Source organism: Balaenoptera ricei, chromosome X (genome assembly GCF_028023285.1).
Source record: "Balaenoptera ricei isolate mBalRic1 chromosome X, mBalRic1.hap2, whole genome shotgun sequence".
Taxonomy (NCBI): Eukaryota; Metazoa; Chordata; class Mammalia; order Artiodactyla; family Balaenopteridae; genus Balaenoptera; species Balaenoptera ricei.
Genome location: NC_082660.1, coordinates 33539608 through 33558079, shown reverse-complemented (window position 1 = coordinate 33558079; position 18472 = coordinate 33539608). Strand labels below are relative to the sequence as shown.

Sequence of the window (18472 nt, the reverse complement as noted above, 5' to 3'; positions counted from 1 at the left end):
TTTATTTTGCTAGTTATCATGAACAAATTATCTATTCATATCAGCAACTAGTTCTTTACCCCGAAGTGGATCATCTGCCTTCTATATCTGCAAGTCATTCAAAATAATATATGCGGATACACACTCTCTTCTTTATCAAACTCTAGTCAGCCTCCTCCAAGCCATCTTCTCAACCAGGCCTCAACTTTAGCCTATAAAAAATGCAGATTCTCAGCACAAATGATTTTGTCCACCCTTCCCTCACACACACACACTAAGAGACTTGAACAAGCACCAGCAACGTTGCTAACAGCTCAAGGCCATATTCCTAGGACGACTCCAGTCCCCCTTAAGGTCCCTATCTGGGAAAGTCCAATGCTGCTAGGATAATTTACTGTTTGTTCCAGTCAAAATCTGGTGATAGGTAGATAGGCTCCTGAACCCCTCCTAGAGCAGTTACTTTAGAAAGCTTGCAATTATAACTCCCTTCTCTCACCTTTTCAGATGTAAATCTACCATTCAGAACTGTCTTCTCAAGGACCTCAGAGCCCTCCCTTTGAAATGCAAAAATTCAAGGAGACAATGCTCCCAGCCAGGTGGGTACTTAGTTCTAACTTGCATCACTACCTCCCTTCGGTCATAAAGATTCCAGAAGTTTGCTTCTCTTTATAAGCGTTAATTAACAGGTCCAGATTGCTGTGACCAACTCCCTCCTGCTTCTTGTAAACTTCACTTCCCTGACACTTCTCAGGCCCCAGCTCATTCTCTCTCCTGAGTTCAGCTCATGCTGGATCCTCCTCCCTGATGCAACAGTTACTGAATAAAGTCTATGCTTGTTTTAACTAGTGTCTGGCTTTGTTTATCTTTGACAGTATAGACAGGTACTTACTTCAGGATTTGAAGTGCACTTAAATTATACAAATACAAAAACCTTTTCTCTACCCTACCGAATCCTCACCAAGGGGATCTTTCAGATTTCCTTTTTAAAAATGTCAAATTTCAAAATTTCAATGAGTTGCCTCACCATTTATCCCAGAGTACAAAGCATGGCTTTTAAAACATAAAATTGAGGAAGTTAATAGAAAACATAAGGAAACTCCCTTGCAAGCTCTGAATCTTCCTACTACCAATGAGTTTATCACTAGAGTTAGTTTATCAATGGTCAGGAGAATATGAATTCAATACCTGAGTGCTAAGTGTTAAGTGCCAGATATTCATGCTCCTGACAAAAGATCCTGTCTATCACAGTATATAAAGTAGATACATCATAATGCTATTACCTTATAAATATTTCAACAATTCAAATTGCACATGGCTGTATAATAAAAAATTAGGCATGTCACTTTTCTTTGGTAGAAAAGTAATTACATTTATTCAATTCGATTTTGTTCTAAACAGATTTATTTCAAGGATAATTTTAGATTTTATTTGTTATATAGTTATTTTATGCTATAACAGAGAATTCTAGACTTTCATTTATTCCATTATACAATTTCATGGCAGTAAACTAAGAAATGAACATACGATCTGGAGGCTATGCAGGGCAAGGAAAAGAGTAATGGACTCTGGGAGGTAAAAACCTAGGCCCATTTCTAATCTGTCACAAATCAGTGGTGTCACCTTGGGCTACTATCTTACTATTTTGGGGTCTTGGTTTACAGGTCTGTAAAAGTAAGAGGTTGTACTATGTGTCTCTGAGTGTTCAGCGTTATTTATTTTCCAGCTTTAAAATACAATAATGTCTCTACCCTGATCTAGGCTGTAATCTCTGCCCTGTCAGTGAGGGCAACTTAGATCTTTTTACGCCTCAGTCATTCCACTTGTTTTGTATTACAAGTGTAATCCTACCTTCTCTCCACTTCTCCATGGGGTCATGGAAATAATTTGAAAGGTGCACATAAAAGTATTTGGGGAAAAAAAGGTGTCAAATATTATACAAAGAAAGAGCACTTTTAAAATCAATCCTGTTTATTGTTCTGCTGTATTAGCGTTATTATATTTCAACAGTGCAGTGATAATTGCACTTGAAAAGAAAACTCTATGACTACATGTATATCAGCAGAATAAGATGTGCCTATATGTTCTGATTTGGTGTAGCTGATTTTCTTAAACTGGCATAGTCAACCCTTCTGTAGTTATTTTTTGCATTTAGAGAGTTTTTGCTGAAATAAAAAAAAAATTCATGGTATTTGTAGACTTCAAAGAAAACTGTAATCTTCAAGTGAAAAAATACTTTTCATTTTAAATTTACAGACTACTTAAAACATTTAAATTTTAAAGAAGTCAAGATTTAATCATAAATAATAATAATTATTACTATTTCCGCCAACAGTTTCGGAGAAGTGGAGACATACATATACCCATCCTGCAAAGGTGGGAGGGAAATAAGGATAAGTAAACAGCAAGATGACTTTGTGAAAAATCAGGCTATGAGGCAACCTGGACTGACATCAGCCTATACAACGAAGACTACAGGTTTAAAGTACCATTTGTTTGTCAGGTACATGTTCAATCCAATTAAACAATGACAGCACTTCTCATGCACAAGACATTGAGGGATAGACAAAAAAACACATGACAAAAGTTTTTAGATTTCTAGGAATTCACAATCTGATGGGGAAAATAGGTAAATAAAAAAAAAAATCATATACAAACCATAATTTGGTAAATGCAATAAGAAACAAAAAGTGTGCTGGGTTCCAGGGAGAAAGTTAAAGAAGAGGGAGAAAGATAGAAACTATATACATGCATAAATAATAGAAAAGGGATCCATAGACAAAATCCATCTCCCTCAAGCATTTTTTCATTTAAATAAAATTTTGGAGAAGAGGTAAGAATGAAGACAATTTAAAAGAAAAGAGAGAGAGAAAGAGAGAGAGAGAGCACTATAATAGGCATAAATTTTGAAAAAAGCCACCTATTGAACATTTTTATTGTAATAGTGCACTGAAAGTTGAACATAAACCTTCCCAAATGCACTGCTCTATAGTAGAAGTAAGCATTTTGGTATGAGCTGAAGAGAGAGCCATTGGCTTCTTAGATGCACAGTGTGTACAGGTCAGTCTGGAGGATATCAGAGCCTTGGGCCTTGATATTTCTGACCTTATCAGAACTTAAAAATCCAGGTCATCCATAAAATATCACCACAAATTGTTAGAAATTGGTGCTTAGACTATATTCATTCTAGCATTCTGACAAATAAAAAAAGAAATCACCCCTACAATGCCAAGGGTTTTGTTGTAACCTATGTAAACCAAGACTAACATTAAACGAGCAGGATTCTAAAAATTACTATTTATTCCTTCAGTGAACAAAGATTTAGTGACTACCTTTGGTATAGTGCACACTTTTTTAGGCACTGGTGATATGAGAGTTAACTAAACAAATATCTTCTCACAAATTCCCTTGCTGGAGATAAAGAGTAAACACATAAATATACTACTCTCAGATGGTAAATGCTACCTACAGAGAAAACTGAAAGAAGTTTAGGGTTTGGAGAGTGGCTGGTGGAAGTAAGGGATTCTTTTAAAAATGCAAGTTGGTAAAGCAGAACCTCAGCAGTAGCATTCCAGCAGACCTGAAGTAACTGAGGGACGCAGCCTCTCACGTCCAGGGAAAAGCAACAAAGGATAGATGTGCACAGGCCGCAGGGAGCAGGCCTTCCTCGGGTGCTGGAAGAACAGCAAGGAGGCCTGTGCACAGGGAGGGACAGGAGTAAATGGGCTCCAGTGGAGACGCTGAGGTCAGGGAAGGGGATGGGCCTGACCAGGAGGGTCATGAAGACCACCGTAAAGATGTTGGTTTTCATTCTGACACAAGCTGGAAAAGCCAGGGGAGCAAAGGGCGCAGGTTTACGTTTTAGAAGAATTGCTTTGGTGGCTCTGTGGAGCTCGACTGTACTTTATTTCAATTATAAGATAGTGTTCAAGCTGTAATAATGGAGTCTACAGTAACAACAGCAACAATGCCATACATCTAGAGAGCACTTATTATATACTAGGTACTGTGCTAAATTTATATAATTATCTCACTTAGTTTTCATTAATGACCATTATCTCCTTATTACAAATGTAAAAATCAAGGCTGGAGGAGTTTTAAGTTACCAGCTCACAGTCACACAGCTGGACAGTGTTAGAGTCTGGATTCTCAGCCTGGTAATCTGACCCCAGAAATGATCCTCTCTGGATGAACAACAGAATACCCTGGACAACTTTTAGAATATGTCCCCACTCACTCCCTTCCAGAGATTGATACTGAATTGTTCTGGTGGGACCTGGGCACTGGCATCAGCTCTCCAGGGCATCCCAATGCAGAGTCAGAATTGAGAACTACTGTGAAATATCAACCATACTGTAATGCCTAAAATTACCTAGCAGAACAATTTGTTTCAGATTTATTATTTAACAAGGTAAAAAGGAAAAAAGCTACTGAACTGTCTTTCTGAGGAAAAGCAGCTTTCATCATTTTTATATGTAAAAACATTGTTATGATCTCTCTACATTTTTAAAGAGAGACTAATTTCAGCACATCCTCTGTCCTCCATTCCCACCTTGATCTTGGTCAGCCCCAGGAGGGCGATGGCCACGCGGACGCTACTGCTCTCCAGAGTGCCCGTGATCAACCTTCTCTCATACTCGATCTTCAACATCTGTTGCTGTACTGCAAAAGCCAAGGCCTTCTCCTTGGCTTCATTAGTCAGTGACAATTTAAAGTCCACATCCAGGATTTGACGGAGCTTACATTTCAAATACAGAACTGGATATTCCTTATTAAGCACTAGGGGAAGCAAAAACATTCATGATTGCAATGATCAGTTACGCCCTTGACGTTGTTATCCAGGATGGACTTGGGAGGTCTGAAATATAACACTGCAGTTATGGCCTTTATTAACCAGAGTAGAAGGAAATAGGCAACACATTTTTAGTAGTCCTAATTCAGTAATTCAAGAGTAAGTCTTCAGGAATTAAAGATATTTTTCTCTACAAAGGGTTCTAGTCAAGTGGTTCTTTCGTAGAAACATCATCAACTTGCTAAAAACTCCAGTGGCCATTGTGCTCCTATCAGTGATTAGAAGGTAGGAGGAACAGAAAGAAATGTAAAGAAAGACATCTCTCAAGGACGGGCAAGAACTGCCATTTTCTTTCAGTAATAACCTTACACTTTAAAATAGAACACTGGGTAGAAGTACAGGTTATATTATAGAATTTGACATTGTAGTTATTTCCAAGTTACTTGGAAAATGGAAAATTTTGCAGAGTAAATATTTTGAATGCCAAATTATAATATTTACCTGAAGACTAAAAAAAATAAAGATTTAAAAAAGAATCACCATCGACATTTTCTTAACTGTTAAAATGGTACTCTATTCCATGTATGCTGACATAATAAAGTTAAAAGGGAGCCTTCAGAAATGTAATTATATATTGGAAAAATGTGCTGTGAGGGTGCTTAGGTGACTATATGAGGAATGGTACCATCCTTCAACATTAGAAATGAAATAAAATGCACGGATACTCTACCTTCTTCTGGAGAACTGCTGTGGTCAAGCGGAGTTGAAGAATCCATCAGAAAGAATCTGGAAGGCAAGGGGATCATACCTATTCCTTCCAAAACATATATTAATTCTCCAATCTAAAACACAACCACATAATAATATTAAATTTTAAAAGCTCAGAAAAAAATTAGGATAAATCTTTCACCTATGAGAAAAATCTTTGTACTATAGAAACATGTATCGTGCATTACTAAGCAACATAGGCCCTAAATGGGTGGAGAAAGGGAAGGATTAAATACAGCCCTAATATAGTATGAAGGAAACTTTGCATGCAACCAGAACAGAGATGGATTGAGAAGGTCTCAGGGCGGCACTGACAGCAGTTGATCGTTATAGGTACAAATATCCTTGGAAGACTGTTAGCTTAAAACAAATGAATTCAAGCAAATGAGAAAATTTTTTCCTTCATTGTGTGATTTATTGTTGGAAGGGAGTGACATCATTTTTGCAGGGTGTCTGAGTCCCTAAGAGTCTATATTTTAAAGTGGGGGGTTTCAAAATGTGCATGTGATGGTCTGAAGATCCTTTAGAATAAGTGATTAGGCAAGAAGTACAAAAGACTGAACAGAGAGCATGAAAATAAAAGTGGGAACAATGCAAGGGCAACAACATGATATAGGGAAAGACCAACAGAGGTGGACAAGCCTGGTTTTAATTCTGGCACTGGCACTTACTACCTACTAATAAGCCTCAGGCAAGTTTACTGAATCTCTGAGTTCCAGTTTCTTCCTCTATAAAATGGGATGAACAACACTTTTATGTTAGGAACCCAGAGATTAAATGAAAAAGGAGAGGGAGAAAGTCTCAAAAGACATATCATACAATCACAATGGATAAATATCATCTAGATCTTGATTCTTCAGTGTAGCAGACTATGCTATCCCAAAACATGACTGTAGGAGTTCAGGATGTGCCACAACAAAATATGCTGCTTTGGTATATTGATTCTTTTGAGCTGTAGGCACCTGAAAAACAGGGAGAGCTTTCTCTGAACTTCCCTTATCTGCCTAAGACAGATCCTCCAAAAGGAACTCGATTGTCATAAATCCCCTCCCTGAGAGTTTCATCAACTAGGGAAGATTGACCCTTGTCACAAGAAGAGACTAGAAGTTGACACCACAACCAAACGTTGTCACAAACTATCATATCTTTTATCTACTCTTCTAAGGGCCTATTCATTTTTCCTAAAAATCATTTACTCTCCTCTAAGTGGCTGACATCCCCCCCTCCCCTTTCCTTATTAAGATGGTATTTAAGCCTGAATTCTAAGCCACCTCAAGGAATTAACTCCTTTTTCCTTGGGTATCTCCCATGTATATATGAGGTATCCATGTTAATACACTTCCGTTTTTCTCTTGTTAATCTGTCTTTTATTACAGGGGTCTTAGTCAAGAAGAACTCAGAGGAGTAGAGGGAAGATTATTTTTCCTCCCCTGTATTTCAAACAAAGAAACTTAAAATGAAATGATAAAAACAAACAAACAAACATAAAAACAATAATGAGACAATCAGGGAAATACGAAGAATGCCTTGATTTTTGATGCTATTAAAAAAAATTACGATATTTTTAGTAGTAATGGTATCACAGTTATGTCAAAAAAACAAAACAAAACAAAAAACAAACCCAGAGTCTTTTTGTTGTAGAGACACTTCCTGAATTATCTGTGGATAAAATGTTGTGATGACTGGGATTTGCTTCATGAAACTTGCTTGGCAATGCACTGCTGAAACTGAGCAAAGGATACAGGGGGTGATTTACTACAGTTTTATTTCTACAATTCTGTGTATTTTATATTTTCCATAATACAGTCTTTTCTTTGTTTCTTTTTCTTTTTTTAAGTTAAGGTATATTTGATTTACAATATTAATATAAGTTTCAGGTGTACAACACAGTGATTCACAATTTTTAAAGGTTATACTCCATTTATAATTATTATAAAATACTGGCTCTATTCCTTGTGTAGTACAATATATCCTTGCAGCTTATTTATTTTATACATAGTAGTTTGTGCCTCTTAATCGCCTACCCCTATATTACCCCTTCCCCTTCCCTCTTCCCACTGGTAACCACTAGTTTGCTCTTTGTATCTGTGAGTCTGTTTCTTTTTGTTATATTCATTCATTTGTTGTATTTTTTAGATTCCACATATAAGTGATATCATACAGTATTTGTCTTTCTCTGTCTGAAAGCCTTTTTTTTTAATGCTGATATTTTAAGAAGTAGAAAGATAGTAAAGATGTGGTGAGACTACAGGAGGTAATGCAACAATTGTTGCCATTTCACTTGTCATCTAAGATATTATAATTTTTTGGTATATTTTTATTATGTGATTAGTCTACTTTTATATCATTTACATATACGTTGCTTGTTCAAAGACATCTTTAGAATAATCTCTAACCCTTTGCCTGGCACGTACCGGCACTTAAGAGATCCATTTAAATGGAGTGAGAGCAGGCTTCCCAAATTTCACGTGCATGTAAATCACCTGAGGGTTTAAAATAAAAATTAACTTAAGAAAAAACCAAAAACAAGATCTAGGGTGGAGCCAAGACTTGAGAGGATGAGTGAAAACATGGACTGACAAATTTAGGTTTAAGCCACACAATGGATAATCTTGTACCAGAATGGGCTTGTAACAGGCATGCAACTAACTACCAGGCAAGCAAAAGGAAACCTAACTTCGAAGCTGGGATTGTAACTAGTTTGAACTGTTCCACAGTCTTAAAATAATCTCAACTGTATGTTTGAGAGACTATTCCAAAGATATCTTTGAACAAGCAATACACACATAAATGATATAAAAGTAAACTGATTACATAATAAAAATATACCAAAATATTGTAAATATCTTTGATAACAAGTGAAGTAAAAATCTGGAAACAATATAAGAATGAACAATTTCTGATTGTGAGGACAATTTATTTAAAGCTTCATTATCCCTCCCCAAATTAGATTTGTTTATAATAAAATTAATTTTGTCTTGTACTTTCATGATAATGTTCAATACAATTTTATTAATTACAATCCACAATTATCTTTAGTTCCTGCTGAAAAATGGAATATGGAAAACTTTGAATGTTTTAAATTGCTTAGCATTTAAATCTGTGCACTCCTGGTAATAAATAGTATATTATATATAATTTTCATATAGTAATTTTTACCAAGCAGCCATGTACTTTTCAAACATAAATGCAAGCTAGCAATCTGAAATGTGTTTACTGTGTATGTGTGTGTTTTACTACATACAACCCAGTGATCGATACTAACGTTATAAAATTTTCAGATCCCGCAAGCTGCACAGTGCGGCCAAAAAATTTTTTTTCAATGATAATTGGAGTGCAAATGTATCAGTTCACCAGAGACTGGAGAAAACAATATGTTAAAATTTTACTTTTAATTTTTTTCTCATGTTTATTTTTATCTAAAAATCAGTTGTTTTACCCAAAGTGTAGTTGATAGAAGAAATTTTCACATGTTGAGGTATGGGGAAATCATTCTGGCTTATATATGATTTGGCTCAAACTTTATGCTAACTAGAATAGCCTGTCTTATGGCCTGTGAAACATGAATTTTACATCTGCCTTAACCATTAAAGAAAAGAATAAAAATCATTGGAGTAATTGTGGTTCAGGCATTCAAAATGGATGCGGGTGGCTATTGCGGATGTAGTTTCAGACACATTGCTGCATCACTGAGAACTCGACCTTTCTGAACTGTTTCAAACTTAAGGACACCACAAGCCATTCTCAAAACAATACCTGCTAGCAGCTGCCAGCTGCAACATTATGGTCTCAAGGTCTCCTCTTGTAACTGTGAAAACACTTCAGACTCCAAACCAATCCTTGCTTAACAAGATCCTTACTTCTTGCCAGCTCCAATCCTAATTCTTGACAAACAGCTTATGTAACTTTTTGATTTTTGCCTATATTAGCCTCCCACATTTTGTAGTCTGGGAGAACACAATTCAAGTGCCTCTTGAATCTGTGTCCCAGGCTACAGTCCTCAGTTTAGCTCAAATAAAACTCTTTTCTATTCCTACTATAGATTGTTAATTGATGATTTGTGTCGACATAGTCTTCATAAGAAATTAGACTTGGTGAGTATAGAGTTATAATAATTGCATTTTTTTAATGTGTACCTGAATGAAACCAGATCTATATAGCTTGTCTACGCCATGAAAATGAATACCAACTCACAGGGTTTAATACAAAAGGAGTAAACTGTTATTTTCCAGAATATTTTTCTAAAATGTAAATTATAAACAGCTTCCTGGCCATTGATTAGCCACTTGAAATATCAGTTACTAAGACTCCATTCAATTCAACTCTACATCTTAAACAGACAATATGTTATCGTTTCTCAAAAAAGTATTTTGTCTAACTTGTTCACTTTCAAAGTTCTTTTTTATTAAAAAGAAACAATTTAATTGAAAATAATGCCTGTTCCAGCAAATTATTTAGGGAAATCATTTGTAGTATCATTTAATTATTTCCCTCCACTTTTCTTGAAATAAAATCAGACCAGGGAAGAATACAAATGCAATAAAGAACTCTTTTAAAGTGGAGATGCACTTTTCATTTCAAGTGTAGAGGCAGTGACAAGAATACTGACAGTATGCATCAGTACCTATTATCTGACGCATAATAGGTAGTTGTCAATGTGAGCTATTCTAATAGTCACCTATTAAATTTCCTTTCTGCTCTTAATTTTATATTTTCCAGTCGGCATGTTTACTTGAATTTATATTTTCCAGAAAGATGCCAATGCCCACTGTCAACTGTAAGAAACCCTCACAAAAGAGATTTTGTTCTTCCTATGTATCTAGTTAAATGCAGTCCTCAAACAATACAGTTCATGCAACTTTACAAGAAGACCAGCTGTTAATGACCCAGAAAGGAAGAACACAAACACTAAATTGGCAGGAAAGTTTTAATCCCAGCTCTGCCACTAATTAGCTGGGTAACCTTGGCCAAGTTATGGATGCCCTCCAGATACAAACAGCCTCAATCTTAAAAAAAAAAAAAAAAAAAAGCATTTCTAGACAGAAAATCAAGTCCCCATGTTGTTTCACAGGTCTTAAATTTTACTTATTCTCTTATATTGGAACTAGATCTTGCTAGGTTTTATAATTTGTGTATTTGAATTGGCTGAACAATATTATATTACTTTGATGACTAAACAGGCAAGTGAGACCTAAGCTAAAATTCTAAAATGTTAAATTTCATACACTAGAGAGAGATCATTAATCACTGTACGTGACTATTTACTTGACTTTGTAATAATTATAAAATGAAACTGATCAGTAAGAATAATTGCTGTTCTTTTAAAATACTACTTTTCATAGAATGATTGAGCTAGGAGATTCAGTGAGGGTGAGAAGAAGGCATATGAAAAGATTTATATGCCTGCACTAAAAATTTCAACTTTTTTAACACAGTTTTAACACATTGTTAATTGCATGCCTGAGAGATTATTCCACAGACATTTTGAGAAGGCAACATATATTTAAATGGCATAAAATACGAACTGATTGTTTAATAAAAACACATGGTATGTTGTAGGAAAACATCTCTCAAATAAACAGGAAGCTGGGCCTAGACTCTAGAAGCTACTGTGGCAATGAGATTAACAATCTCTCTTTGCCTTTATCACCATATTTTTCAGAAGTTTCTATTCAAATTTTTTGCCACCAATTTGCTCTGCAAGTATTGATAAATGAAAATTTGCTTTCCCTTCAAGTGTGAACATCACTGAAACTGCCATTAAGACTGATCTTTATAACAATATTCTTCACAGTTCTCTCTTGTCCCCTTCTTTTCCCCAAATCCGACATCATCACCTCTTCTTTCCCCACTGCTTCTCACATCCTTCTATTTGACGGCTAGTAAGTGAAAAGCAGAGGGCAGTAGAAAATGGAGGTGTGTGGAGTAGTGTAATAGACTGCAAGAGTCTCCTAGCCAGTCTCTCAGTCACCAGTTTCTGTCTCCAACTCTTAATCTACTCTCTGTTTTGGCTCCAGAGATGCTTTCTAAAACAAAATGAAATCAGATCACGCCTATGCTCAATACCTTCTACTGGGTTCCCGCTTTCAATAATAATAAATTAAGTTATTCAACTTAAAATTCACTGCCCTCCTCATTATCAGTCTGACTTACCCATCCAACCCATTTTCTGTCATTTCCAACATTCCATTCTCAGAATTGGCAATTCAAGTATTCATGAAATGTCACGCTTAGTTCTTTTACCTAACGTTCTTAGAATCTTCTCCTGAGCACACTTCTCTCCCCAAACTCTGTTTATTGGCAAATTTCTACTCATCCTTCTTACCCAAACACCTCTATTAATCAATTATCCCTGCCTCTGTTATGCATTCTTCCCTCTATTCTAGAAATGGTCACAATCTATGTTATAGAAATGAGTGGACACGTTCCAGGACACCACGCACACAAGAAAAGAGTGTATCTTTCAAGGGGCATTTTGTTGAGGGCAAGGTCGTCCCAGCATAAGGTTGCATCCATCGAAGGAAGGAATGTATTTTTCTAATTCTTATGAATGTGCCATAAGTTCAGCAAGCATGTTTTGTAAACCTGGAGGGAGCACCTACTTCAAATTAACACAAAGTTTCTGTGTGAGCTGAGCCAGCCTTGTGCAGGTTTGTTTTCTCCACTGGAATATAAGTCCCTCTTGAGTTCAGTGTTCCTGCCTTTTCTGTGTGTTCACTCTCTCCATACCTAGAAATTTGGCTTTATACAGTTGGTGAATTAAACTGTGTTGGGAGGAGTGAACTGAATGATAAAACGAAATTACTGAGAATATAGCTTGAGGGTGTCAAATTTTAAAACTTACAAGAAGCCATACTCCATATTCTACAGTTTCCTTCAAGAAGGAGAGGGTTCCAAACTTGCAACTATCAGATAAATAAGTTCGGGAGATCTAATGCATAGCACAGTAATTATAGTCAAAAATAGTATTTTATAAACTTCAAAGTTGCTAAGATCCTAGATCTTAATTGTTCTCAACACAAAAAAGAAACAATAATTGTGTGATGTGATAAAGGCATTAGCTAACGTGACTGTGGTAATCATATTGCCATATAGAAATGTATCAAACCAACATGGTGTACACCTCAAAATTACACAATGTTATCTGTCAATTATATCTCAATAAGAACAAAAGGATGAGAGGGTCCATAAAGTTAACATGGATTTGGGAAAATAGGAATTACTGTTTCCTCATAATTTTACATGTCATTTGAAGTGCAGTCTCCTGGAGCTAACATACTGGTACCCCAGAGGTATGCGGAATCTTTACAGACTAATTGGTTGTATCATTGATAAGGAGCCCAGAGGAGACCCCCGAAAATAAATAACTACCATTGGGTACAAAATTCTCATTTTCAGATTTTCTTCTCATATTTTTCTTGAAAAAGGCTGCAGTGCTTATTGTATGCTGGTGGTTTCACAGTAACAGAGGCAAGGAAGGTAGGTGAAGCAGGAGAAGGCCTTGCAGTGTGGAGGGGCTCAAGCTATGCATATCTTTGAGAACATTTACCACATTGGTGAAAACTTCAAAGTTCACCTAACCTGCCCCCATATTGCCAGCAGGCATCCTGTGGTTAATAAATGTTTCAAAGTGTTTATGAGCCAGACGGGATTTCATCTTCTCTATGTTTCCCAGGGAACAAATCAGGGGTATGGTCTGTGGGAAGGAGTGTAGTTACCAATAGAAAAAAAAATGCAGTTGTAACAAATCGAAAGAAAAATCAAAGGGCGAATGAAATGTGGTTTGCTGTTAAAAATCATGGAAAATAAAAGAAACCACCCGCAAATAATACTCGGTCCCTCCAGCTATAAAAATAACTTTCATAAAACTGAAGTTAGTTTGCCTAAATGTTAAATTATACAAACACTTTAGCATAATATAATTTAAGGTTTTTACCTTGACAGTCTGTAAAATTACGCAAAAATCAGTATTATTTAAGTCTGCACCTTAAATTATGATTGAAAACCTTGCACACTGATTGCAGAATAGTTACAAATATACATAACAGAGACTGCCAGCTTAATCTCTGCATCAGCAGAGACAGAGAGACTGAGGGAGAATGAGACAAGTGACGGTGCAAAAAGTCACGCGAGGGGTTCCACTTATTTACGCAAATCTAAGGGAGATGGACAGAGTGACATACAATATATTTAACAACTGGTATGGCACGGCCTTAGACTAAATTGTTGTAAACCATAAATCAACAAGAAGACCTTGCGGGGTCTTCTACCAGGCAGTGGGCACCCTTGCCCTCTCAACTCTTGATTTGACCTGGCAAGGCTGGAGCTCTCTTTGGTGTGGAACAGGACCAATCTGCATTGCATAAGTTGCTCAGGGATTCTGACTCCCACTTCCTCAAGTCAGCAAGATATGGACTTTGGTTTCTATTTGTTTTGACCAAATTCTGTAGACAGAAAAAGGACAATGTAGGACTAGAAGATAAAACTACTGGGGGGGAGAAGGAGTCTGGTGTGGTTCAATAAAAAGGCTCATGTGTTGGTGGAAAAGGGCTGGCCAGGCCACAGTAAGTAGCTACAGATGGAGTCCACTCTTAACCCAGGCCCCATGTCAAGGATCCCTGCCTGATGCCCCTGCCTGTCTCATAAGGATGATTCCAGCAATGTGGGTGGTTTCTGACTTTGGAACCTAGGACTATACAGAGCAGATGTTCACATGGGCACCACTGTGAAGACAGAGTCCCAGGGTTGTGTCAGTACATGGCTTTGTGCTGTGCAGTGTTTGTGTGCTCTGTGTGGGGGTCTGTCAACCCCTTCTCTCAGAAAGTGCATTTCCTCAGGGACTGGGTCATGATTCTGCTCCAGGTTCCTCCATTCAATCTGCCCCTGTCTACGCATGAGCAGAAATCTCTTTGGATTTCTACATTTAAGAGCATGAATTTTTAGGGCTTCTGTAGATTTTCCCCTAATTGAGGAATTTCTACGAACACTGATGGAAGTTCTGTAAAACTGTTTCCACTTTCAAACAGCTATTACATAAGTCATTTCGTTTTATTTGAAAGTTCAAAAGGAACAGCCAAAATGAAACAAATGGCTGACCCTTGATAGCAGTTTTAGTAGAAATGTTTCTGTTTCACACATGGACAGCTATCAAATTGGGGCCTAATTACTTTACAGTTTTCAACAGGTGGTTCTTAATGGCAAGGCAGTTATCACACATTCAATAAGAAAAGGAGCTAACTAGGTGGACTTGGATGTTTGATTATCTATTTAAGCGTGTAATTGCATTTTTCAATATAATTAGCAATAAAATTGAACGTGTAAATTAATAGATGTGTTTCCCCACTTAAGTAATTGTAATTCAATGCAATACTTTAGATTAGGGGCATTATTTCTCAATTGATAGCAATATAATTTCATGATCATTGTTTTTCTTAATATTTTTTCTGATAAGAACAAAATATATGTAATCAAAAGACTTTTAATAAACTGAGATACCACGTTAAATGTAATTATATTTTGATTAATTTAGATAAAATTTACGGAAGTAAATATTAATATTCAAATAGTCTAATTAAAAGAATAATGGGAGTTCCCTGGAGGTCCAGTAGTTAGGACTTGGTGCTTTCACTGCTGAGGGCCTGGGTTCAATCTCTGGTTGGGGAACTAAGATCCCGCAAGCCGTGAGGCGTGGGCAAAAAAAAAAAAAAAAATCTGAAGAATAAAATCAAACTCCTTACCATGCTATTGAGAATTAACCCTAGCATTTTTCTAGGGCTATATAATAAATTGATATTAAAAAAAGGGATTGTGAAACATTTTAACTATTGGTCACACTATAGTTATTATTTTTCACAAATTTTGATATAGATGAATTCAGTTAAACCCTAAACTTTTTTAAAAGAAATGAAGAACAAGATTTAGCATTACTATAAAATAGCATTTTTTCTTCCTAAATGGTCATTTTCAGTGTAAAATTAAACTATTTTTTACATGTTTAAGAAGCTATACTATTTTTCAGGTGTAAATAATCCTATAGAAAACAGGTCAATATAATACCTCTTTCCAGTTACCATTATTTCATTGAATATGCATTCAATATAGTACATAACTGATACATAACTTATACATTTGGGACTATCTCCTGGGGGTTATAAATTCCTTCCTCAAATCAACACATGGCAGTGTCTTTCTGGAAGGCAATGGGACCTAATGAAACTTCAAAGCTTTTGCACAGCAAAGGAAACCATAAACAAGACAAAAAGACAACCCTCAGAATGGGAGAAAATATTTGCAAATGAATCAACGGACAAAGGATTAATCTCCAAAATATATAAACAGCTCATTCAGCTCAATATCAAAGAAACAAACACCCCAATCCAAAAATGGGCAGAAGACCTAAATAGACATTTCTCCAAAGAAGACATACAGACGGCCACGAAGCACATGAAAAGATGCTCAACATCACTAATTATTAGAGAAATGCAAATCAAAACTACAATGAGGTATCACCTCACTCCTGTTAGAATGGGCATCATCAGAAAATCTACAAACAACAAATGCTGGAGAGGGTGTGGAGAAAAGGGAACACTCTTGCACTGTTGGTGGGAATGTAAATTGATACAGCCACTATGGAGAACAATATGGAGGTTCCTTAAAAAACTAAAAATAGAATTACCATATGACCCAGCAATCCCACTACTGGGCATATACCCAGAGAAAACCGTAATTCAAAAAGACACATGCACCCGAATGTTCATTGCAGCACTATTTACAATAGCCAGGTCATGGAAGCAACCTAAATGCCCATCAACAGACGAATGGATAAAGAAGTTGTGGTACATATATACAATGGAATATTACTCAGCCATAAAAAGGAACGAAATTGAGTCATTTGTTGAGACGTGGATGGATCTAGAGACTGTCATACAGAGTGAAGTAAGTCAGAAAGAGAAAAACAAATATCGTATATTAATGCATGTATGTGGAACCTAGAAAAATGGTACAGATGAGCCAGTTTGCAGGGCAGAAGTTGAGACACAGATGTAGAGAATGGACATATGGACACCAAGGGGGGAAAACTGCGGTGAGGTGGGGATGGTGGTGTGCTGAATTGGGCGATTGGGATTGACATGTATACACTGATGTGTATAAAATTGATGCCTAATAAGAACCTGCAGTATAAAAAATACAAACAAAACAACTAATACTAAACTTTCATTGGGTTATTTGTATGGAAATATGTTAATATAAATGTTTCAGACATTACATGAAATTTCTAAAAATCTTATATTTGTATTGGTATGGAAATATGTATGGAAATATGTTAATATAAATGTTTCAGACATTACATGAAATTTCTAAAAATCTTATATGTTCTGGTATAATGTTATAAGTAATAATCCTAGTTATTACTTTAAAATGTATATCTCAGAAATAACTAATTTTCTTGTCAACTGCATTATTATGAACTTTCATCAAATCTTTAACCGTGGTCATTTTTAAGTCTTTTGTCATTTACAGACAGTTCTGGGTGTACTCTGATGATTTTGCAAATATGTTCCTATAAAAGGGTTTCATCTTCAAGAAATTCATGGAAAAGACTCTGACAAGTACAGGTTTCTGGTAACTGACTGTACTGCTGAACTGAATGAATAAGCATTTTCAGAACTCTAATGAAAAACTGATGAACTCATAAAAGTGCTAACAAAAGATCAAGATGAAAAAAAAAATTAATTACATGGGACTGAGTGAACTGATGAGGATGAGTATAATTTTTGTGACTTTCTGTCTGAATTAAAAAAAAAAAAAAAATCCCACAAGGACTCAGAGGCAAAGAATATACAAATCAATTTTCACTGCAAAGTAAAGGAGCTGTTACAGTGGAGGATTACTGGACTGAAAGTCAATATTATGACATAGTATGAGTGTGTTTCATGTTTGGTAATTGCAATCATTGTTACTTTTGTTGTGGTCATCCATGTACAATGCTTGGTGTCAGTCTATTTATCTCTTGTAAAAATAAAATACAGTGTGTGTGTGTGAAACAAAAATAAAAAATAAAAAAATAATGCCGTAAAACGTTTCCTCTAAGCCTGTCTTCTTTCTTTCTCTCTCTCTCTCTGTCTTTGTCTCTCTCTCTCTCCTTCCTCCCCTGCCTCCTCTCCTCTCTCTGTCTCTCTCCTTCCCTGGCTTTAGAGAAGCAAGATGCATGGATCCCAGAGCCAGAAAATTAATTCTGTCAACAACTTGAGAGAGCTTAGAAGCAGCTCCTTCCTAAATTGAGCCTCTGAGGAGAACCCAGCACTGGCCAATCCCTTGATTGAAGACTTGATAGACCTAAAACAGAGGACCTATCTAGGTCATGTCTGGATCTCTGATCTGTGAAAAATGTGACATAATAAATACGGATTGTTTTAAGCCCCATGTTTAGTAACTTGTTACGCAGCCATACATAACTGATACAGATAGGGCCCAGCAGGTCAGGCTTGCCTCCACTCTGCTCCCATGGGACTTCCTTATCCAACCATTATATTGGGCAGGCCAAAAAGTTCATTTGGTTTTTTCCATAAGATGTCTCTAGTAGTGCTTAGTTGTCTTTAACTTCATTAGAAACAATTCTGTTAGATTGTATTGTGACAGCTGTCATATCAGCGTGCATTTAAAAAATAACTTATCAAAATTGGTGAATTTTTGTGTAGCCAATTTGATATTGAAGATGGAAGAAAAAAAGCAACGTTTTTGGCGTATTATAGTTTATTATTTCAAGAAAGGTAAAAACGCAACTGGAACGCAAAAAAAAGATTTGTGCAGTGTATGGAGAAGGTGCTGTGACTGATTGAACGTGTCAAAAGTGGTCTGCGAAGTTTCGTGCTGGAGATTACTGGCTGGACGATGCTCCAAGGTTGCGCAGAGCAGTTGAAGTTGATGGTGATCAAA

General features: G+C 36.2%; 1 protein-coding gene across 1 annotated transcript in view; it reads right to left on the bottom strand.

The window, feature by feature from the left end:
* CFAP47 (cilia and flagella associated protein 47) overlaps window positions 1-18472 on the bottom strand; it is a 487004-nt gene that overhangs the window by 206396 nt on the left and 262136 nt on the right. The window contains 2 exon segments of the mRNA XM_059910362.1: window positions 4529-4755; window positions 5499-5610. Of these exon segments, the coding sequence (XP_059766345.1) occupies window positions 4529-4755; window positions 5499-5610 (339 nt within the window).